This window comes from Saccoglossus kowalevskii, chromosome 5, assembly GCF_978046115.1.
Source record: "Saccoglossus kowalevskii chromosome 5, keSacKowa6.1, whole genome shotgun sequence".
In the NCBI taxonomy this organism is placed as follows: Eukaryota; Metazoa; Hemichordata; class Enteropneusta; family Harrimaniidae; genus Saccoglossus; species Saccoglossus kowalevskii.
In genome coordinates this window covers 7080003-7106019 of record NC_140645.1, presented here as the reverse complement: position 1 = coordinate 7106019, position 26017 = coordinate 7080003, and the positions used below count along the sequence as shown (strand labels likewise).

The 26017-nt window shown below is 35.5% G+C and overlaps 1 protein-coding gene across 1 annotated transcript; it reads right to left on the bottom strand.

Moving 5' to 3' along the window:
- Positions 1-925: 925 nt before the first annotated feature.
- Positions 926-25414, bottom strand: LOC102803591 (death effector domain-containing protein-like). Its single transcript, XM_085499102.1, has 3 exons — positions 25044-25414; positions 21189-21431; positions 926-1875 (listed from the first exon to the last, which is right to left on the bottom strand). Exons 1-3 carry the CDS (start codon positions 25378-25380, stop codon positions 1511-1513), a joined length of 945 nt encoding a protein of 314 aa, XP_085355228.1. The 5' UTR covers positions 25381-25414; the 3' UTR covers positions 926-1510.
- Positions 25415-26017: the final 603 nt, after the last annotated feature.

Below are 26017 nucleotides of genomic sequence, written 5' to 3'. Positions count from 1 at the left end.
CTGAGATAAATGTTCAAACATGTCAATGATGTAGTTTAGCCCAAATGAGAAGTTCAAGTTCAAACCCTGCTATAGTAACAAGTAGCAAAATAAGATGTGCAACCGAGTCAAACAGGAAACTTTCTGTGCAACATGCATCATGTGATTACACAACAGAACCCTGCCTTCTAACAGGAATTATGTCAAAATGAAATCCCTATAACCAAGTTGATACAATTTGATGACTGCTAGTGAGAAGTCTGTAAGATAAATAAAGATTACCGGTATACACAGTTGTACCGGTAACTTTTAAGACGCAAACTAAAATGTCCTGTTCTCCAATTTTCATTGTTTTTACATTTAAACATTATGTTTATGTACATTTAATATAACCGAATCACAAAATCCTTGACTATAAATTAGATGGTTTTTTTCAAGATTACCATATCACTGTATAATTTTCTGTTGTGTCATTAACACACCAATAAGCACAATTAGTCAACATATTGACTTCAAAGGGCACATGAGAACAATTATCACATTATAGTACATGTACATTTCAAATTTCCAAGTTGTTGCAATGAACATATGATTGTAAAAACTACAATACAAAGTAATATTAGTACTGGGTATATTGGATATTTACCCATTTTGTTGTAATTACATGTACACTGGGTTTTAACTTTGCATATCCCAGTGTTACGGTTGCATGCATCATGTTTAGTTATTTTATTTTGTTATTTGACAAACTAAAATCATGAAACAATGTCCATATCTATGTGTGTAAAAATGGTTATATACTGTGTAAATTTTAAGATAGAAAACACAGCAGTTGTTCATTCATGTTTTTTTTTTAAGTTTTACGATAGAATAAACTAAGAACAGATTTCCAGTTGACTGCAAGATCTTACAAAAGACGTAAACGTCTGCTGCAAAAATCAAATGATTTGAGTTTAAACTTGAATTTCTTTTTATTTTCATAGTTTAATGTCAAAAATATACATCTTTCAGAGGTGATTATGATATTGCGATACCCATGATTCATCAAATATGTATAGTACAATATTAAGTGTGGGAACACAGTTTTGACGCTATGGACATTTCTTTGTCCTGTTTGTCATGTATCTAGCAGTGAACAGGTAATTATTCCACATTCATTCTATTATAGAAAATCATCCATTGATTCCATGAGAACACAATAATACTTATCTTACTCTTTCAGGGAAAAAAAGAAAATTGTCTTACTGAAGCAAAAAGTAATCATCTGATTAAAAGTTGTTTGGGATTGTCCGGTATCAACTGGGTCTGCCCAGAATGGTATCAACTGGGTCTGCGCAGAACAGTATCAATTAGAACTGCCCAGCAAGGTGATTCTGAAATTACCTGTAAAACGTATCAAATTAAATATTTTGCAAAAAATGTCATATGCATGATATCGCAAAACTTCATGTAAAGAAGAAGAAAAACCACTTCACTTCCATAGCAGTTACCATGGCAATAAGCCAATGAGACATACACAAATCCACTTGTATCATTGAGTAAGGTTCTTCAACAATTTCATCCGACCAGCTTCATAATCGTCCTCATCAACATTGACAAGCAATTTGATTGCTTCATGTCCGACAGCTTGTTTTAACGACTCGGTGATAAAGACACCTTTCAGCGCTTCCAGTAAAGATCCGTTAATATAATCTCTCCAGAAGGCATCAAGATATGTTAGTTCAGAGAATTTGATATCGCAGATTATTGATCCCAGATCACGGGACTTTAATATAGTGCTTGCTTGCGTGAATTTTTCAAACTGTTGCTCTATCTTCTCAGCTTTGTTTGAGAATATGTTTCCTTGAAGAGCGCCTTCATGCTGACAATATTCCGCACGGACTCTCAGCCTGATATCTGTGGAGAATTTTTAATGCATTAGTTAGATGATGATAATAGATTGAAACAATGAATGAATGAATGGCAAGCTGGGCTTCACTTTGACTGAGGGTATAGTAGTTTTAGCCACAGTGGCAAAAGTATTATAAAAAATCATCATAATTTTCAGATTCACATAGAAAGTTAAAATATGCTAACGCCCGACAACTGGACTGGTATCTGTCCTATCTGATGATGTACATTGTACCTGTCCTTAGCAAGATGGAAATTTAAATTATTAGCTTATTATAAGTCAACAATTCTGAAAGCAATTTTCTTGACATTAGCAATGTTGGGCTATCCCATATTGGCCAGTTACCAAAAACCTAAATCTTTATCTTTACCTGTCCCAGCTAAAATCTGCCTGTCTGGAACAGGTGGACAGGCCTTGATACAATAGGGTTAGGCAGTTTGCACAATTACCTGTTCCAGCTAAAATCTGCCCGTCTGGAACAAGTGGACAGGTCTTGATACAACAGGAACAGACAGTTTGTACATTTACCTGTCCCAGCTAAAATCTGCCTGTCTGTGACAGGTGGACAGGCCTTGATACAACAGGGACAGGCAGTTTGTACATTTACCTGTCCCAGCTAAAATCTGCCTGTGTGGGACAGGTGGACAGACCTTGATACAACAGGGACAGGCAGTTTGTACATTTACCTGTCCCAGCTAATATCTGCCTGTCTGTGACAGGTGGACAGGCCTTGATACAACAGGGACAGGCAGTTTGTACATTTACCTGTCCCAGCTAAAATCTGCCTGTCTGTGACAGGTGGACAGGCCTTGATACAACAGGGATGGGCAATTTGTACATTTACCTGTCCCAGCTAAAATCTGCCTGTCTGTGACAAGTGGACAGGCCTTGATACAACAGGGACAGGCAGTTAGTACATTTACCTGTCCCAGCTAAAATCTGCCTGTCTGTGACAGGTGGACAGGCCTTGATACAACAGGGACAGGCAGTTTGTACATTTACCTGTCCCAGCTAAAATCTGCCTGTCTGTGACAGGTGGACAGGCCTTGATACAACAGGGACAGGCAGTTTGTACATTTACTTGTCCCAGCTAAAATCTGCCAGTCTGTGACAGGACAGGTTATAGCGAGAATACCACAAAATATGACCAAAGGCAGTATAACGACAATATTAACGGGCATATACCGTACTCCAACCCCCCACTTTTCGCAATTTTTATTTGGGGTCACATTCGGCAAAGCGCCCACCCCTTCAAAATGAAACTAATTTAAAACTTGGTCTTGCGTAACGAATCTTGGTAATCGTTTTTATATGATACAGCGTGGATGTCGATCGCTGTGAACATGTTGTGAATGCATGGAACACGGTAACGGTGCGTAAACTATGCTTCGACAATGACAAGTAAAATGAGGTAAATATTTCATGACATATTCAGTTTACCTCTCAAAAATGGCTAATTTCTAGTTTTTTTGAAAAATTATGTCGTGTATTCGCTTAAATCAATTCCAACAGATCGTACTTCGACATCGATAATTCGCTTCCGCATTGCGTTACCAGAGAGTCTTCAGGAATTTCCGAAGAATTGCGTCAGTTACAACACAGCATTCTGATTGGTAAATAACCAACTTGACCCATTAGGTCAAAGGACGCTGCTGCAGGTCAAAAGCAAATGCATCATGGCGGAAAGTGATTTTCATCGATCCAACACCTTCGTCAGTGGAGATAATATGACAATTTTGACTTCGACAGTGTTCCAACAGACTCAAATGTTTTTAATTTCCTAAATTCTAGTGGTACGTAATTAATATTGTAATAAAATGTGCATATTTTTTGTGATCATTTCTGTTTCTTCATTGTGAAAATCAATGACGACTCAACTAATTTCGTAATTTTATTTTCGTTCAAAGACGTAATCTGTCACTTGATAAATGAAATTTTTCATTTGCACAGTTTTTCGAGGGGGGTGCTCGGGTAAGCAACCACCCCTAAAAAATCGTGATTTTTTGAGTTGAGACCCCTGGGTGCTAACGCGGTCGAGTGCAGTAGTATACAATGTAGGATGTAACAGTTGTTATTTTCTGATATTCTTCTAATAATATTTATTACCCGTACACATCCTATTCCTGCTTATAGTAATGTCCTAAATAACAAATAAACATTTTGTGCTGTGTGAATGTTAGCATTTAATGACAGGATCCTATTTCCATCATGCATCTGCTTCCAATGTAAACAAGCAGCCTCTCGGCTGAGATAGCTCTGCTATTAGCAATGAACAATGCAATTAAAGAACAGAAGATATCATTAGAAAATGAACAATATGTATAGTATCAAAGCAACAGGACTTACTGTTTTCAACAAGAATTTAAAAATATCACTTTTCACCAAAAATAATCCTCAAAATTAGATAATTGAAGATATCAGCACGAAATTAACAAATCTGAAAGAGGTCCACATGTAGTATCTATATATGTAATATCAAAGCAATCAGACTTTTTCAACGGTTTTCAAGTCAAATATATCACTTCTTACCAAAATTTAAAAAAATATTCACCAAAATTAGAGACTAAAAGATATCATTACAAAATGAACAAATCTGAGAAAAGTCCACATGTAGTACCTATATATGTAATATCAAAGCAATCAGACTTTTTCAACGGTTTTCAAGTCAAATATATCACTTCTTACCAAAATTTAAAAAAATATTCACCAAAATTAGAGACTAAAAGATATCATTACAAAATGAACAAATTTGAGAGAGGTCCACATGTAGTACCTATATATGTAATATCAAAGCAATCGGACTTGCGATTTTTAACAAGAAGTCGAAAAAAAATCACTTTTTACCAAAAAATGACAAAAATATTCATCAAAATTAGAGAATTAAAGATATCATCATGAAATGAACAAATCTGAGAAAAGTCCACATGTAGTACCTATATATGTAATATCAAAGCAATCGGACTTGCGATTTTTAACAAGAAGTCGAAAAAAAATCACTTTTTACCAAAAAATGACAAAAATATTCATCAAAATTAGAGAATTAAAGATATCATCATGAAATGAACAAATCTGAGAGAGGTCCACATGTAGTACCTATATATGTAATATCAAAGCAATCGGACTTGCGATTTTTAACAAGAAGTCGAAAAAAAATCACTTTTTACCAAAAAATGACAAAAATATTCATCAAAATTAGAGAATTAAAGATATCATCATGAAATGAACAAATCTGAGAGAGGTCCACATGTAGTACCTATATATGTAATATCAAAGCAATCGGACTTGCGATTTTTAACAAGAAGTCGAAAAAAAATCACTTTTTACCAAAAAATGACAAAAATATTCATCAAAATTAGAGAATTAAAGATATCATCATGAAATGAACAAATCTGAGAGAGGTCCACATGTAGTACCTATATATGTAATATCAAAGCAATCGGACTTGCGATTTTTAACAAGAAGTCGAAAAAAAATCACTTTTTACCAAAAAATGACAAAAATATTCATCAAAATTAGAGAATTAAAGATATCATCATGAAATGAACAAATCTGAGAGAGGTCCACATGTAGTACCTATATATGTAATATCAAAGCAATCGGACTTGCGATTTTTAACAAGAAGTCGAAAAAAAATCACTTTTTACCAAAAAATGACAAAAATATTCATCAAAATTAGAGAATTAAAGATATCATCATGAAATGAACAAATCTGAGAGAGGTCCACATGTAGTACCTATATATGTAATATCAAAGCAATCGGACTTGCGATTTTTAACAAGAAGTCGAAAAAAAATCACTTTTTACCAAAAAATGACAAAAATATTCATCAAAATTAGAGAATTAAAGATATCATCATGAAATGAACAAATCTGAGAGAGGTCCACATGTAGTACCTATATATGTAATATCAAAGCAATCGGTCTTGCGATTTTTAACAAGAAGTCGAAAAAAAATCACTTTTTACCAAAAATGACAAAAATATTCATCAAAATTAGAGAATTAAAGGGGAACCGCTCAATCCCTTGGATTGCACCAAGTGCTCATGGGTAATTAACTCCGCCTCTGTCCACTGAGTAAATGAATGCTTATCTTTCCCCCTGTACCGCTAATCCCACAAAACAACAACTAATATAAACATCCTAAGAACGGATTACAATTTGCTTGTTTAAATATAACATAGAAATTGAATTTCAAACAAATACAGAGCAGTCTTCATGTGCCATGATTTGAAACATCGCGCGCTCGGTAATTTATACATCGTCGGAAAAATATGACGCGGAACTAATTCAAGTTGATGATGGCCAACAAGAAAAGATGGCAGTCCACCGGATACACACGGCCAGAGTGTTGCTAAACGGTAACGAAGAAAATACGCTGACTCAAGTTTATTTGCCTGTTTCCGTTGCGTCGGTCTATTGACGGTACTGATCTCGTATACAGTAAACCTGAGAACGAAACTTCCTATGCACATTCTGTATACATACTACTCCTCCAGACTGCTAATATAACAAGTGTGAAAACACAAAGTCAATGACTTCGGTTTTCATATTTCCGTCACAAATCGGTAAACAGAACGTGTATTTACTATTGCCCTCAAATTTCCATATAATATTGACTAATTGGTAGAGGCGACAATGAAAAAGTTTACTGTATATTATAAGTACAGGTTATTACACGGAAATTCCCGTGATAAAATATCAAAAAAAATTAGTAAAGAAAAGTCGCCGCGATATCAAGGGCTTATCTTGTAACCTGTTTACGACACTCGTGTGGAAAATCAAAATGTACAGCCTTGTCTTCCGTGAAGCCTAGCCCGTATGTACACGGGTGGTACCGGCTTGTATCTCGTGTGAGATTTGAGTTCTTGTCATCTGGTGGGTGAACGTCGGGTTGACTTTACAGTCAAAATCAAATGAGCGGTGAGGGGGAGAAGAGCGTTCTGTCAAAACAATTTTACCGTAGACTCAATTTTAACGACCAATCTGCAGCGTTGTATTATTATAAATAAGAATCCAAAAATAGAATATAAATACACACATACACTCAATTAAATTTTCTGGACATATATGCGACGCATGAACGAAAACAATCTATTGTAAAAGATATCAATTGAAACTGCCTGTGACGTGTTGTCTATAGGCGCCATTTCGTCCTACAGTCAAACACAGAAACAAAAACTGATTTATTTTCTTATGCCAAGACCTGATTGTTCATGCTTTTCAAGCATGCCGTATTTACGTCATGTACTCTATGGTGTGTGCTGTGGAAACATCTGATTTCGCTGTTTTGAGCTGTCAAAGTATTTCGCGAAAAATAAAACGAAGGGTAACACCATACAAAGCAATCAGGCCAATGTCTTGTTGATATCCGAAACTGTTATTTCCTGCACACCTACCAGTATTACACAACTACCATTTGCAGCTCATTGCAGTCTGACACTTATTCACTGTACCCCTTCCTTTTTCCAGACTGTCTAGAAAGTTATGCAAAAAGTTTCATCCCTTAGGAAACACAAGTCTTTGCTGTACGATCAAAAGAAAACTGTTCACATAGTAGTAACCAACATCGTTCTGGCGTTCCTAAAAAAACACTGCATTGCTTAGTAGCAAATAATCACGGTAGCGCAATCCGACCATGCTACATTTCACAATTATTATTATTATTACTTGGTAGTGATTATTAATAAAGTACAAAAAGTAAACTCGTTGAATTGTTCTAAAATGCAAGTAAATTTCAATTTAGTTTCATCGATTCCGGTCGCATGCAAATGCTCGACACCTCATAGGTCAAATCGCTAATCAGCCAGTCAAAATACTCGGTGATGCCAACGTGTTCAAATTACCAAAATAGAGGAGATTTGCGGATGTTCCAGCTCGATCTTTTACCTCTGGTTTTGATGGGAAGACGGCACGTTTTTTTTTTAAATCAAAACATTAGTTGTTTTCGATGATAGACTGGCCATTTGAAGACTATTTTTTACGATGATAACAGCTCATTGTCGAATCGAAGCTTTACCCATTCACGCTAACCACAATAAACGCCGTACTCTCGAATAGGCGTCAATGACTACGGTAAAATTCGTAAGATTGTGGGTCAGGAGTGAGTGTTGTTTTGACTTGGGTATTGTGTTTTACATTCCAACAGGAAATTATTGCGTGGTTTTATTTTCGAGCTTTTGGACTCACCACGAAATTTAAACCACGCGAATGATTTCTACTTCTACATTTAATTTATTGTAATGGATAACCGAAAGCACGTAACCTAATGTTATTGACATTGTTTACTGTCTTACATCGTCATGTCCCAGTGTTACCGATGGTTAGACCATGGAGGTGGTTAGACATAGACAAACTACGTAACGATAATGCTGTTTGTAAACCAACAAGCTTTGTAGATTGAATAAACATCTAGGGGATTTACATTTTCGTTTACTCAAACTGTGATTGACAGGAATTTTGCATACATTAGCCACCATTTTAAACTCGTGATTTTCACTGGTCGCGGCACGTTTCGACTGAAAATAACATTTATACATCAAAAGCTCAACCAGACGAGTGTAATCGTTAGCGTACATATTCAGGGTTTGCGCTAGTGTCTCGGCAAGACGAGTCCCACTTACAAAATTTTAAGAAATTGAAATTTGACCCTTTATAACTTTATTAGAGATTGGACCCCAGCTTGCCTGAAAAACTGGGTCCCTCTTCAATAATTGGAGTCCGGGAAGCAAAATATGGGGTTAACGCAATCCCTGATATTCATGCCTCCATGGATATGTATTTGGAACCACAGCTTGATCTCCAAACATCGTAAATGGCATATTTCACGGAGCCCCCGCCACGATGTTAGCTGCTTGGTTCGGATTAGCATACTAATACCGTGGCCATCTTGACCCTTATTTATAGTATCGGTTCCCCTTTAAAGATATCATGTAATGAACAAATCTGAGAGGGGTCCACATATAGTACCTATATATGTAATATCAAAGTGATCGGACTTGCGGTTTTTAACAAGAAGTCGAAAATATCACTTTTTACCAAAAATGATGAAAATATTCATCAAAATTGGAGAATTAAAGATATCATTACAAAATGAACAAATCTGAGAAAAGTCCACATGTAGTACCTATATATGTAATATCAAAGCAATCGGACTTGCGATTTTTACAAGAAGTCGAAAATATCACTTTTTACCAAAAATGACAAAATATTCAACAAAAACAGAGAATTTTAGATTTTGACATGAAATGAACAAATCTGAGAAAGAACCATCCAAGGTACTTGCATATCAAATTTGAAAACATTCTGACTTGAGGTTTCGAAGAAGAAGTTGAAATTGTAAAGTTGATGCCTACGACGACGACGACGGACAATCAGTAATAATTGTCGACAGCGGAGCTAATAAATGTGAACATTACCGGTCAAGGCATGTCAGAGATATGGCTCTGGAAAAGCATTCATTGAAAACAAAATGGCCACCAGTCGGCCACTTTGAATTTAATCTGAATAACAAAATGAAGTGAATCAAGGTTCCATAATTTCCACTGTATATATATGTAGCAGTTTGACTGAAATCTGTTCATAAACAAGCCAGATCTGGTTCCAGAACAGTAGAAATGTTTTATTTAAATTATTTTTAGCACAAAAACGGCCAATATTCAGCCATTTTGTATCAGACTGCAAACTAAGTGGAGGTGCATATGTATCACAAGATGCATGCATGTCTGTGTGAAGTTTGAAAGTAATTGGTCCAGGCATGTTCAAGATACGTGTGTGCATGCAGGCCAGATGCACGAACACACAGAGGTCAAAACACAAGTTCAAACAGACACCCAAACATATAAAACCATCACACCAACTTTAAAACAAGCAGCCTCTCGGCTGTGATAGCTCCGCTGTTAGCAAGGCACATTTCAATTAAAGAACTGAAGATATCTTTAGAAAATGAACAATATGTATAGTATGTATAGCAATCGGACTTGCTGTTTTCAATAAGAATTCAAAAATATCACTTTTTACCAAAAATGACATAAATATTCATCAAAATTAGATAATTGAAGATATCATCACGAAATGAACAAATCTGAGAGAGGTCCACATGTAGTACCTATATATGTAATATCAAAGCAATCAGACTTGCGGTTTTTAACAAGAAGTCAAAAATATCACTTTTTACCAAAAATGACAAAAATATTCACCAAAATTAGAGAATTGAGGATATCATCACAAAATGAACAAATCTGAGAAAGATCCACATGTAGTACCTATATATGTAATATCAAAGCAATTGGACTTTTAGTTTTTAACAAGAAGTCGAAAATATCACTTTTTACCAAAAAAGAAAAAAATATTCACCAAAATTAGAGAATTTAAGATATCATAACGAAATGAACAAATCTGAGAAAGGTCCACATGTAGTATCTATATATGTAATATCAAAGCAATTGGACTTGCGGTTTTTAACAAGAAGTCAAAAATATCACTTTTTACCAAAAATTACAAAAATATTCACCCAAATTAGAGAATTGAAGATATCATCATGAAATGAACAAAACTAAGAAAGGTCTACTCCAGGTACATACACACCAAGTATCAAAGCATTCAGGCTTGTAGTTTGCAAGAAGAAGTCAAAAAAGTAAAACATTGACGACGTCGGGCGCCGGACGCCGACAGACAATCACTCATATGATAAGCTCCGCTCGACAAAGTCGACAGCGGAACTAACAAATCGGCCCGAGCATGTCTAAACAAGCAGCCTGTCGGCTGAGATAGCTCCGCTGTTAGCAATGCACATGGCAATTAAAGAACAGAAGATATCATTAGAAAATGAACAAATCTGAGAGAGGTCCACATGTAGTACCTATATGTATAATATATCAAAGCAATTGGACTTGCGGTTTTTAACAAGAAGTCGAAAATATCACTTTTCACTAAAAATGACAAAAATATTCACCAAAATTAGAGAATTGAAGATATCATCATGAAATGAACAAATCTGAGAGAGGTCCACATGTAGTACCTATATATGTAATATCAAAGCAATTGCACTTGCAGTTTTCAACAAGAAGTCGAAAATATCACTTTTCACTAAAAATGACAAAAATATTCACCAAAATTACAGAATTGAAGATATCAACATGAAATGAACAAATCTAAGAGAGGTCTACCCAAGGTACATATACACCAAGTATCAAAGCATTCAGGCTTGTAGTTTTCAAGAAGAAGTCGAAAAAGTAAAACATTGACACGGACGACGGAGACGGACAATCACTCATATGATAAGCTCTGCTCGACAAAGTCGACAGCGGAGCTAAAAAGAAGAAAAAATGGCTGCCATCCAACACTCTTCGATTGGATCATGACACAGACCAAATATCAGTGATGCAGTAATCTGTGTACCAAGTTTGAACTTATCTGGGCAGTAAGAATTTGAGATATACCCGGGTAAGCAGAATTTAGTAAAATAGATGAAACCCAAGATTTTTGTTGAACAAAATGGCTGACAGTCCATAATTTTGAATTGGAATGGAACTTTTGTTGAATTGCTAGAACACAATTGTATGTAACCGAGTTTTGACTTAATTGTACTGCATGAAATTTAGATACATGTCAAAATGTGTCAAATAAAATGGCTGCTTGTCAGCCATATTGTACAGCATCTCGACAAATACTGACTTGCATTTTCATGATATAATATACTGCCTCAGTACCAAATCTGAATAAACTTAGCAATAGTAATCTCAAGTTAAAAACAAAAATGTACAAAGATAAGATTTCAAAAAACAAGCAGCCTATCGGCTAAGATAGCTCCGCTGTTAGCAATGCACATTTCAATTAAAGAACTGAAGACATCATTAGAAAATGAACAATGTGAATAGTATCAAAGCAATCGGACTTACAGTTTTTAACAAGAAGTCGAAAATATCACTTTTTACCAAAAATTACAAAAAATATTCACCAAAATAAATAGAGAATTGAAGATATCATCACAAAACAAACAAATCTGAGAGAGGTCCACATGCAGTACCTACTGTATATATGTAATATCAAAGCAATCGGACTTGCGGTTTTTACAAGAAGTCGAAAATATCACTTTTTACCAAAAATGACAAAATATTCAACAAAAACAGAGAATTTTAGATTTTGACATGAAATGAACAAATCTGAGAACGGTCTACATGTAGTATCTATATATGTAATATCAAAGCAATTGAACTATTGACTTTTAACAAGAAGTCGAAAATATCTCTTTCTACCAAAAATTACAAAAATATTTACCAAAATTAGAGAATTGAAAATATCATCACAAAATGAACAAATCTGAGAGAGGTCCACATGTAGTACCTATATATGTAATATCAAAGCAATCGGACTTGCAGTTTTTAACAAGAAGTCGAAAATATCACTTTTTACCAAAAATGACAAAAATATTCACCAAAATTAGAGAATTGAAGATATCATCACGAAATGAACAAATCTGAGAGAGGTCCACATGTAGTACCTATATATGTAGTATCAAATCAATTGGACTTGCGGTTTTTAACAAGAAGTCGAAAATATCACTTTTTACCAAAAATGACAAAAATATTCACCAAAATTAGAGAATTGAAGATATCAACATGAAATGAACAAATGTGAGAGAGGTCTACCCAAGGTACATATACACCAAGTATCAAAGCATTCAGGCTTGTAGTTTTCAAGAAGAAGTCGAAAAAGTAAAACATTGACACGGATGACGACGGACAATCACTCATATGATAAGCTCTGCTCGACAAAGTCGACAGCGGAGCTAACAAGGAGTGGGCCTTAGTATGCCAACAGGTGTTAAGGTAGAGCAGAATCGGTCAACACAATTTGGAAATAATGCTCTACAGATATGATTGATGATTTTTAGGCTGTTTTAGGGTCAAAAATAGGTGGCAGTCAGCCATTTTGTATCTGAACAGAACAAAAAAAGAATCTGGGACATATGTATACCATCATGTATCAACCATGTACCAAGTTTAGTATAAATTGGTCCATGAACTTCTTAGATACTGTGATGGAGAAACTGGAATCAGACAAAGTATAACTTAGAAACAACATGTTGGAATGTAGATTAATTCCACCACCCATTGATGTGTTCTCTCACAAATTGTCTTTGTACAAACTTTGAACTTTGAAACAGGCATATCATATAAATGACAGCAGATTGATGGATGGAATCCTGTCTGTAATATAAATAAACTATTTAACTGCTGGACTAAATTCATGTTCTTATCAAACATTTATAGAAGTGAAAATCTGTAGTTTTTGGCCTCAATATTTTTTTACTTCCAATATTAGACTTGATATTCAACAATGCATGTTTTTTTCTGAGTTTGTTGTTGAGTACAGAAAATTGTCTATTCAAATAAAGCATGTTTACAAGTAAATCCCCAAAATTTTTAAGTTGAATGGCTAAAATTCAAAAAAGGACATCCTGTATGGGGTGCCGTTTGTGCATAGTATAAAAAGATTGAATAAAACCTGTTTTAGTTATTGTAACCACAAGAGATAGTTTACATCAGAGACGATGAAAACAAGGACACCTCTCTATGATTCAGACAAGGTAAAAAGCCACAAAATGCAACATCAATAATCAATAATTTGGAATGCATTCAATGTTGGTGAAGCTGTACACCTCAAATAACATGAAAAATCAAACGAACAAGTGCAAATACATTTCAAATGCATGAAGCCTTTCACAAAATGTTAAATTTCATTGTTTTTGGTACGACATAATATATATTATGTTCAGGAAACTTTTAAGAATGGACTAGGATTAAAAATAATCTATGTACTTACATATCAGCTGGATCAAGGTGAGTTGATGGATGCACGAAAGGGATTTACTGTATGGCCTAAAGGATACCAGAATATCACCACCCTTCACAATGAGAAGAACTAGGTTCTTTAATGGTATTACGGAAGTGCTGCTATTCAAATTATGGGTGCTAACTGTTAGCTAAAGTGCTACAGAAAGTCTGTTTATGAATAGATACCATCAAATCTGTAAAATTTCAACTTTTGAATAATTAGTTTTTTAAATTTTCGAATACATGTCGTTGAAATTATCAACTACTGTAGAATACTTTATTTTCGCTTGGAATTTATTTTTGCTATTTTCGCTGAATGGATGATTCCGTGAAAATAAAATCCAGCGAATATACTTCTTTTCCTATATTTCACATTAAACTCATAAAAAATCAGTGAAAATAAATTCCATACAAAATGCGCAAAAAGCCTTTTCAGCGAAAATTAATTCCAGCGAAAAATAAAGTATTCCACAGTAGTTAATTTTTTTAGTAAAACACATTGAGTTTCATACATAATGCACCATTCACTACTAAAATACATTCTTTGTCATTGCTATTTAAAAATTTGTTCACAAAATGTGGCAGCACCACACAGTATTCTGATTAATGGAATTCTTAACCTACAATGTATCAGATCAAAGGACAGAATACAATCAAACCTGTTTATAAAGGACATTCAGTAGACTGAGCCAAACTGTCCTTTATAGACAGGTAGTCTTTATATGGAGGTAGCCTAATTTATTCAATCAATCATGAATATTAATTAGGGCAGGGATTTTAAGGGGGATCATAAGCTAAACAAAAAAGCAAACCTACACATTGTACAATAAATAGGTCATTTTTAACAAAGGTCACTCATTTTCATTTTTTTTACTACAAATTATAACATGTTAATTCACTGGAACCAAGTGATTCTGCCCATGGATTCATTTGTGTATTTAATGCATAAGGACAATGCAACTACAGTGTTCTCCACAAGGGGTTTTAGGTGGGCGGCCCGCCCATCAAGTTTTACGGCCGCCTAGTAACTCTCAACACCCGCCCACCAACGTACATCCAGCTGAAATTATTTGTATAAAGCTTGCATTGTTCTTCCCAAGCCTAAACAAAAGAGTAGTTGCCCAACCCTTTATTTTGCTATTGTTTCAAGAGTCCAAACATAAACAATGTCCATTGGAAGTCTGCAAGCAGTTATCAAGTGTATTCATGATAATGTGTCAATCGCCTGAATTCATTGTCATCGACATTGTTGCCACTTATTACTCACGATACGCAACTACAGTGGTTTCAATTTACAGCTGTATTTTTAATAATCGTCTTCCAATCACGAAAGAAAGAATTAAATACGAACGAAATGTATATGCACAGAAAATAAACAAATATATTAGCATATTGCATGTAAACTCGAACAAAAATTAAAATTCTAGCCGTATTTACAACGTTCGCTCGATTTTCATCGTGAAAACAGCATGGAGAAGGCAAACTGGTGACCTTTTGGCCTACCCCATTCAACGACCGTCGGTCACCCACCGGTGTTGGCGCTGTAACGATTTAGTATCTAAGTTGCATAGCGGAGCAGCGCATTCTGGGTGTTCGTGTACTGAATTCGGAAAGCGGTAATAAACATCAAACATGGCTGCCGGATTAGTTTACCGCGAGTATTTGTAATTGAATAATATTTTAGTTATCTTTTCCACATACTTTTTTTTCATTTATCCATTTTTTATGTCTAATCTTTCGAGAACATAGCAGATTCTTTTATTTTGCCGATTGCCAGCATTTTTCTTGAATCCCAAAACAACGTGTGAAAACGCAACGTATCGTGACCGTACATGCGTAAATGCATCTTACCGTTTGTCGGCACGGGTGAGTACTGATGCCACAAATAAAAAATATTATGAGTTTTATTTTGACAAATCGTCCGTTTTGGCGTCGGGAACAAATCACCTTGTATATTTTCTACATTATAACTCGTACTTGCTCTTGGTTACTCTAATTGCATTTCTTGAACGCAGAATAATTTGCGAACATATAAATCACCGATTTCAAACTTTTTGCATTTCGTAAATATTAATAGTGACCAATCTGTTTGTATTTCAAAAAATTGTAACATGTTTCAATTAAATTAAAAAGAGAATAGTAAATAACTTAGTGTGTATTGCATTTCATGACATAAATGCTAGATAGATGTATGGAAATGACATGCAAATTAATATGCAAATTTATGCTAATTAGGCCGCCCACCAGCTATTTTGGATTGTGGAGAACACTGAACTATTGTCAACGATCGACCGGATTAGCGTTCCAGCTCGGTCTTTCCGTCTTGCCATGCAGTCTTTTTCCCCAGTCACTAACACATATTCCTTTACAGGCGGTAATCAGTCAGATCATTAGTATTGCTGAATGTACATAGTGACAAAACGCACAGGCAAAGTCACCATGTTTGAAAAAACAAACAAACAAGCATTAAAAATGAAGAAGCATTGGTGATAAACAAATTTACCAAACTAATAATGAACTCCCAGTGTTGAATCAGAAAATCAAAGAAACCCGAAAAGAACCAGAATGACAGTACACGTAGTTTTACAGTTGTAAACAATTGACTTTTTCTCATTCCAATTATGTTGCGAATTATTGATACATGTATTACCTTTTATATAGAAAAAGGATCAAAATAGATAAATATGTATCTATGGAGAATGACCTTGAGATGACCCCTCAGTAACAATATGTGTTGCCCATGCACAAGTCAGATTAGCATAATTTATAATGATCAACTGATCTGATTTTGCAATCTCAGGATGAAAATGAAATAAACGAATGTTTTATTATTTTGTTTGTTTACGAGATGGCAGGAATTTGCTCTTCAAGCACGAGACAGTCCAGTGAATTGTCAATGGGAATCGATAGCATACATAGAACCAATCGGAAACAAACTGGACATCTTTCCAGGCTCCACACGTTACATTCAGATGATATTCATCATAAAATTTTTGCAACTACACAACCCAAGTTCCAATGGACCCAAGTGACCACTATATACATGTGGCGTTAACACAGGTTTGACTGTAGTTGGTCAAATTGTGCTCAAGGAAACGCTGCTTATCTCTGCATTTGTATGGAATCGATTGAATTTTCTGAGACATTCTTTCAAGATAAAACTAACTTTACATGTGTTTACATTTTTCATAGCAAACCTAAGAAATATCTTGTTATTTTGTTAATAGAACCATGACTGAAAAACAAGAAACCTTGTTACAACATTTGTTTGTATACGTTAAAAATTCCTTGTAACACCATGTATTGCTAGTTTATCTTTTTTTCCATTCTCATTAAATATAGCCTGAGTAAAAGTCAAACTATTTGGTCCGAAAGAAAATAAAATGAACTGAACTGAATTAAAAGAAGTAATTACAGTTCAAAGTCGTAATTTAAGAAGCCACTAAATTGCAAAAAACAGAAGAATACTGTAAAATAATACACTTGTGCATTAAAGGAATGTGTCAGCCTTTGTTTTATAATGGTCGATATGATCACTATACTACAATCTTGAATACTTTTCAGCACTGTTATGATAATAACCCTCACAGGAAGACTCAAAAGTGAAACTCCTCCAGGTACAATGCTAGTAATATCTCAGAGTCTAGAATTTATTACATATGTACTGCAGTTTATTTTGATTCGTCCCTGAAATCAAAATCAGTATTTCCACAACCCATATGCAAATGAGGTCTGAGTAGCAAACAAAGTAGTCCCTTCAGGAGTACCGTTTTTCGAAACATAGCAGAAATAAACAATAGTTAGAAGTAGGATATTTTCCCCTTGTGGCACATGAATATACTTGCGGAGTTAAATGAAATTTTAACAACAGTAATGGTACTTTTAAGCAGTCACTTATTTTGACTGAAATTAATTTGCATATCACCCATGCAATAATGTTTTCGGTATTTTCACGGTCGATATGCAAATGAACATGGTATTTCCATTGGCTACCAAAATATTTTTATTTTGTAAACACTGCTATTTTTATCCGGTTCAAATCGTTCGGCAACACTTTTGGCATATCAGGTGTACATCACATGGAATACTACGATTGGGAGAACGGTATGTTGATAACCTAAAAACTGAGTTTTATAAACCTTGAAAGGCTCTCAAAAGATCACCCGCAGTAAAATCAAGGATTATTGTGGAGCCACAACCGTCAACATCGAGATACCAGGTTTCTGCTGGCGACGTTGCGGCGTTACTCAGTTCCAAATAAAGATTATTAATGCAAAATGAGTAACATTTTAACCGGTAATCAAGACTCATTCAATCCATGACCAGCAAGCAACATCACAAACAAAGTTGTAGCGTGCAGCTAAGTGACGGTCACTGTCGACGAAAGTCATTCCGTCAGTGGAGTACCGCAGTTGCATGGCATGTTTGCCAATGCACAATTCTGTACAGGAACTTTTAACTTCAACATAAACTATGTATGATAGTCGTCCAGTTCAAGTTCTGTTTCTGTCGTGGCCCCAACTAAACGTCCACGAGTTATTTATTCGTAGAGCAATTCAAATTAGTCATCTGATTATTTTTTTCACACAGACAGTGACACACGTGACACTTAGAACATATTAATGGGCAATGGGGTTCCCCAACCTAAATTCCATCCCGGTTTGTTGCACGTTCTTTCTTTAATATGGAACATATGTAATAATAACAGAACCCCACAACTTCCCCATGGCTTTTGTTGCGTATGGAAGTTATTTTCACTTGAGATGTGTTGTAGCTAGCATTTTATTTATGATTAAATTTTATAATGAAGACAAATGGTCATCCTTATAGAAAATTCCCAGATATATATTGTATTCTGCTGTACTTTCATTCACTTTGCTCGTGAAAGTATGGCCACAGGATACACCGCATCATGCCAAGGTACAATGCTAGTAATATCTCATCATGGAGTCTAGAATATATGCAATGTTCCACTCACTGTATACCACACTCCTAATGCCTAGGTACAATGCTAGTAATATCTTATCATGGAGTCTAGAATATATGCAATGTTCCACTCACTGTATACCACACTCCTAATGCCTAGGTACAATGCTAGTAATATCTCATCATGGAGTCTAGAATATATGCAATGTTCCACTCACTGTATACCACACTCCTAATGCCTAGGTACAATGCTAGTAATATCTTATCATAGAGTCTAGAATATATGCAATGTTCCACTCACTGTATACCACACTCCTAATGCCTACAATGTAGGTACAATGCTAGTAATATCTCATCATGGAGTCTAGAATATATGCAATGTTCCACTCACTGTATACCACACTCCTAATGCCTAGGTACAATGCTAGTAATATCTCATCATGGAGTCTAGAATATATGCGATGCTCCACTCACTGAACACCACTCTCCTAATGCCTAGGTACAATGCTAGTAATATCTCATCATGGAGTCTAGAATATATGCAATGTTCCATTCACTGAACACCACTCTCCTAATGCCTAGGTACAATGCTAGTAATATCTCATCATGGAGTCTAGAATATATGCAATGTTCCATTCACTGTATACCACACTCCTAATGCCTAGGTACAATGCTAGTAATATCTCATCATGGAGTCTAGAATATATGCAATGTTCCACTCACTGTATACCACACTCCTAATGCCTAGGTACAATGCTAGTAATATCTCATCATGGAGTCTAGAATATATGCAATGTTCCACTCACTGTATACCACTCTCCTAATGCCTAGGTACAATGCTAGTAATATCTCATCATGGAGTTTAGAATATATGCAATGTTCCACTCACTGTATACCACACTCCTAATGCCTAGGTACAATGCTAGTAATATCTCATCATGGAGTCTAGAAACTATGCAATGTTCCATTCACTGTATACTACACTCCTAATGCCTAGGTACAATGCTAGTAATATCTCATCATGGAGTCTAGAATATATGCAATGTTCCACTCACTGTATACCACATTCCTAATGCCTAGGTACAATGCTAGTAATATCTCATCATGGAGTCTAGAATATATGCAATGTTCCACTCACTGTATACCACACTCCTAATGCCTAGGTACAATGCTAGTAATATCTCATCATGGAGTCTAGAAACTATGCGATGTTCCATTCACTGTATACCACACTCCTAATGCCTAGGTACAATGCTAGTAATATCTCATCATGGAGTCTAGAATATATGCAATGTTCCACTCACTGTATACCACACTCCTAATGCCTAGGTACAATGCTAGTAATATCTCATCATGGAGTCTAGAATATATGCAATGTTCCACTCACTGTATACCACACTCCTAATGCCTAGGTACAATGCTAGTAATATCTCATCATGGAGTCTAGAAACTATGCGATGTTCCATTCACTGTATACCACACTCCTAATGCCTAGGTACAATGCTAGTAATATCTCATCATGGAGTCTAGAAACTATGCGATGTTCCATTCACTGTATACCACTCTCCTAATGCCTAGGTACAATGCTAGTAATATCTCATCATGGAGTCTAGAAACTATGCGATGTTCCATTCACTGTATACCACTCTCCTAATGCCTAGGTACAACGCTAGTAATATCTCATCATGGAGTCCAGAAACTATGCGATGTTCCATTCACTGTATACCACTCTCCTAATGCCTAGGTACAATGCTAGTAATATCTCATCATGGAGTCTAGAAACTATGCGATGTTCCATTCACTGTACACCACTCTTCTAATGCCTAGTTATAATGCTAGTAATATCTCATCATGGAGTCTAGAAACTATGCGATGTTCCACTCACTGTACACCACTCTCCTAATGCCTAGGTACAACGCTAGTAATATCTCATCATGGAGTCCAGAAACTATGCGATGTTCCATTCACTGTATACCACTCTCCTAATGCCTAGGTACAATGCTAGTAATATCTCATCATGGAGTCTAGAAACTATGCGATGTTCCATTCACTGTACACCACTCTTCTAATGCCTAGTTATAATGCTAGTAATATCTCATCATGGAGTCTAGAAACTATGAGATGTTCCACTCACTGTACACCACTCTCCTAATGCCTAGGTACAATGCTAGTAATATCTCATCATAGAGTCCAGAAACTATGCGATGTTCCATTCACTGTATACCACTCTCCTAATGCCTAGGTACAATGCTAGTAATATCTTATCATGGAGTCTGGAAACTATGCGATGTTCCACTCACTGAACTAATTAGTTAAATGTGGTTGGAATTTTGGTACTTTTACGGTAATGTGGGTAATCCAAAAATTCATGATGCGCGCTTACATCTAACATTAAGGCCACTTACTAGTATAAAAGGACAAGTTGTACGCTGCATCTAGGGTTAAAGGTCAATTTTTGCATCAGGTCAAAAGTAACCTTGTATTAGAGTCTAAAACTGCTAAATGTCTAGTCTGGCCAACTGTCTTTTCTTGGTCAAACTGATTTTAGCAGAAACTTACCACAAGTAAACTTTTCTTTTTCTTTTTGTTGCTCCGCGCTGCCGAGTGTACTTATAGGTTTGGCACCCTTTCTTCTACGCTTAGATGGTGGTTCCTCATTTATGGTTTCTAGTCCTAGTGAGGGACCTCTAGGCTCAAATTGGGTTCTATTAGCAATAATGTCTTGAGAATGTCTACTATCTTTACCTATAGTTGTCATGGATGATGTATCTTCTAAGTATTTATCCACTGGATCCGGAAATACTGAAATAGAAAATAGAACACATATGTAAAATTGTATACACTTAAAATTTCATGATAACATGGCATCCACAAAGATGAAAATTCAGAGACTAAAATGGTCAAACATCATTAACACATTTGTACTTCCTTAATCAGCAATTCTAGCAAATAGGCTGCACCGACCAGGTAATTTGGACATAGCAACAGTTCAAAAAAGTCAGTCATGCAGTACGAGATCAAATTAACTGCAAGTCATCAGATAAAATTTTCTGTAGGTTTGTCTGGCTGTAATCTTTGACATTACCATGTCAGCAGAGTTTGGCATAAATCTCAACTGTAGATAACACAGCACATAAAATACCAAAGGGGTCTATTTGGACCCTGATAGGTAGCACATAGCCAGGACAGATTAATTACATTCCATACATACTGTATATAACAGAGACAAAAATTCATGTTTGCTCACCTGTCCCAGAAAGGAAGATTTTAGAACTAATTGACCAAATGGTGGTAGACCAAAGTTGCTAATCATCAACAAAATTGATTTCAGAATTTTTAAGAACTTTAAAATAATGTAGATAAACCATGAACGTTAATTTTATTTCAAATATAATGCAAGTTATCTTGCTAAGAACAGATACATCATTAATTGGAACAGGCACTTTTATTATTCAATCTGTACAATAAACAGGTAACTTTAAATTCAATTTTAACAATAATGTTTGCCAGTATTTTAAAAACACTGATCCTCATCGGTCTTCTCCAAGCCAGCAGCCAGTAAACAACCCCTAAAATTGCTTACATGTACAACCAATGCAGTCACATCAATATGTACATTAGGTAGGGGATTACTTATTCACTGGGCTTTAATTTTGCTTATTTCGCTGACTGGAAAATGCGCTAAAGTAAAACCTGGTGAATATGTAAAATTTAGCATAGAACACATTTTCTAAAATGATAAAACCGTAAAGAAGTAAAATCTGCAAAGCATGGTAGGAAATGCTATGGTCTTCACTGTCACTATAAATCTCTTATTTGTTACATTTTCTTCCTAAATCACAACATCATCACACCCAAGAGCTTGAAGCAAACAACATTTCTATGTGGTCTGCTGCACTACGAGTTTTAAGAGTTAGTAGTCCCATAGTTATATTGGGTTGTCCATCAGATTTAGTAGCTATACAAGAAAGCGTTAACTTGAAAAATAAACGTGACATTGCTTAGAGCTCTGTACACATATTGATGAAAAGCAGTTATTTCATTTTTTTTTTTAAATTTCTAGTAGTAGTCCATTCAAGTTACATTTTAAAAACGGCAGGCCTTAATTAATTTGTATGAAAGTCATTTTCACAGACTTTTGATAAATTGAATTTAAAATATAGGAAAAAATGTATATTCGCTGGATTTTATTTTCACAGAATCATCCCTTCGGTGAAAATAACGAAAATTAATTCCAAGCGAAAATAAATTATTTTACAGTATTGTTCATTACTCTTGTACATGTATACCTGTTGTCATCCACAAGCTGTTGTGGATAGTGGTTGCATAATGCTACATTTTACAAAAAATCTTACAAAAAACATTGTACATACGTGTATTATATAAGAGTCGATATTTTAGTTTAAAGCATTGGTCCGGCATGCCACCAGAAAAAGGAAGAAAAAGCCCTCAAGCGACCACTTTCCAGTTTAGTCATAAAACAGAAGCAACAATGTGATCGTCTCAACAGCTGTACAAGTTTCATTAACCTCAGATTGTATGAAAGAAAAGATGGCAACCAGATTTCAGTCTGCTAATCACAATGTATCTGGTCGAAGTGCTTCACAGAAACGCTTGTTTCAGATAAGAATACATTATATGCTAGCTATTGTATATAATATGTGTAGAAAACAATTTTGACGTAAGGGTAATTCTACCCTAAAACTAAACGAGAAGACGCATTTTAAACAGCCACAAGCTCAAAATCACCAGTTTATTCAAACTGTTAATCAAAGTGCATCGTCTAATTTGCACAGCATTGTTGGAGTGATAGTGTAAGGAAAATACATCCAGTGATTTATGATGGGTGTAACCTAATTACATCTCCCATGATGCACTGGTAATAACTCTGGGAAATCAAAAACCCAAATTATTTATTAGCCCGTACCCTGTACGTATTTAATTAATCAAATATGATGATAGTTCAGTGTTATACTAGCACTTGGTCACAACAACACTGAGCACACCTACATAGGGCAGGATCTATAGGCAGCTGTTGAGCCACCTGAATAACCGATAACCAGTAACTAATGTCACATACATCACTGATTACAGTGATATGGTTAGTAATTGTTTGCACTGGTTTAGATAAGGGTGTGTCATTGTATTTTATTACACAAGATACGAGTCAAATATTTTTGGATTATACAGTTCTGGGGGAGAAATTGCAGACAAGTTGAGGGGGGTCAGTTTGCCTGGGTTTTGGTGAAGTTTCAGTATGTTTAAAGTTTGAAATATTGACTTTTTTTTAAATTATAGTTATTTACTAGTGAGATATTCAAAACCACAGCATTCTTGGCTTCCGTTAAGGATAAAATAGTTTCAGCTACAATGACTAATGCTACATTATTATTTTTAGCCATTTTTCAATTTGTTTACCTCCTTTGTGAATAGCAAGAAATGGTATATCAAAAATATTGTCAGATTTGTGTAGTAAGCGTACTACTGTAATATAAACTTGACATTAATTCCAAGTTGTCTAACCCTAATGTGGTTAAGTCAATGTAAAAGTACAAGTGTCTGATTGGCGTTAATTCATATTTCAGTGGGTGACAACATACTTTAAAGCACAGTACCTCCACAACTTGTGGAGGGACTGTGTTTTAAGTGACTACTAGTATTTTACTCTCAGCACAACAAAGGTATTCTCTTCATCTTTATAAATATTTATAAATTTTTAATGGCAGCCAATCATCAAGTAACGTGCAACAATATCCCTTGAAAATATTCCAATGTTCTTCAGTCGATTAGAAACCTCATTTCAGTTTGAATGGTGAAATTTATAAATATTTAAAAGGATAAAGGGAATGCCTTTGTTGTGCTGAGAATGTAGTAGCTATTTTTTATAAAAGGCCAGGAACTTCACAGAACTCACATACACATGTAGCTACAGTTAGTCTAAGCTGGTATGGTGCACCACTGACGCACAAAGATTTGCTGTGAAGCAACAAGTCATGCTAATTCACAGGCACGTTAATAAATTGCATACAATTCAATTTTTTTCTTGAAGACCAACCTTTCCTTGCACTACAAGGTGGCCCAACTTGATTTTTGGGTTTCAATTTTGACTTGGGATCCCTACAAAGTCAGTTCTGTTACAGGGCACACTGGCTACAGCACAAGTTGATGTTGCTACGCCAGTTGCACATTGATCACGTACATAAAACGATAATACTGTGACGCACATGGGGTTGGGTAAACAAGGGTGTTGTAAATAACTGACTACCGTCAATCACCGCGCTCGAAGCCACTCGTCTCACCCTTTTTTGCAGTGCGACACACTTGCCAACGACATTTCAGTACCAGACTTTTTAATTAAGAACAGGGAGTATACCGTCACCAGATAGTCACCAACACCGCCAGAGCGGACTTTACCTGTTTTTCTTTTTCTGAGTGTCACGTAAGGCATAACTTCGTGCCTTGAAACAATTTTCAACAGTTCCAAGATTTCTTTGAAATTCGATGTGTCACACAGTCCCTTCTGCTCCAACGCCACGAACAAAGTAAAGCCGTCAGTTATCTTTGATTTTTCATATTCCGAAAGAGACCTCGGGTAGAAACTTCTAATTATTTCTAAATCCCGTTGAGTGAGTTGATCAGCAACAATACGAAACATTTCGTGAAGAGAATGAGTTCCCAGTTGGTCGTTTTCCACCGTCTCCGCCATCTTGGTTACTGTACTGTTAGTAATGTTTCCTCTTTTGATGCGCATGCGCACAGTTGCCGTTGTTTTTGTTTTTGTTTTGCATTTGATGATGGCGCTGGTCGATTATGTGCACACTCATTTGATAACAAGTTCTACCTCGTTGCCCATTTTCCACAGGTACCTCCAGGTACCTTTGACCCCCCAACTTTTTTACCCCCGTTTCTTTTTAATTGTTCGGCAATAGTAACAAAACATTGGTAGTTTTTTGTTGAAAATGACAAATTTTGAGCCATTTTTTGGCCAAAAAGCGCCTAACGTAGATCTGTTTTTGGTCCAGTTTTCAACTGCCTACTGAGCTCTCTCACCCATCCAGGCGTGCAGTATGGTAAAACTCACATACTCCCTGAACTATATAAGAGAACAGCAATACCAAACATGAAATACGTCACAATGAAATACATATTTACATTCTGTATGGGGTAAACGTTTATTTTCAAGCTATGATATTTTCTGTCTGCGTAATGTGTATTGAACAATAAAGCGTAATTTGTACTCCGACGCGATTGGTACTTGATCATCATGACGTGTTTTTTTTTTTTCATTTTTCATATTCGGGGCACATTTTTGGACGGTTGTGTGTTTAGTACAATGAGTGTCGATTAAATTGTGACGATTTAGTCAGTGTTATATAAAAGCACTATTA

Coding starts and splice junctions, on each gene's coding strand:
- LOC102803591 (XM_085499102.1), bottom strand. CDS start 25,380: ATGCGCATCAAAAGAGGAAACATTACTAACAGTACAGTAACCAAGATG. Junction 21,432..25,043: donor ACTCAGAAAAAGAAAAACAG/GTAAAGTCCGCT, acceptor TTTCTATTTCAG/TATTTCCGGATCCAGTGGAT. Junction 1,876..21,188: donor AAAAGAAAAGTTTACTTGTG/GTAAGTTTCTGC, acceptor AATTCTCCACAG/ATATCAGGCTGAGAGTCCGT.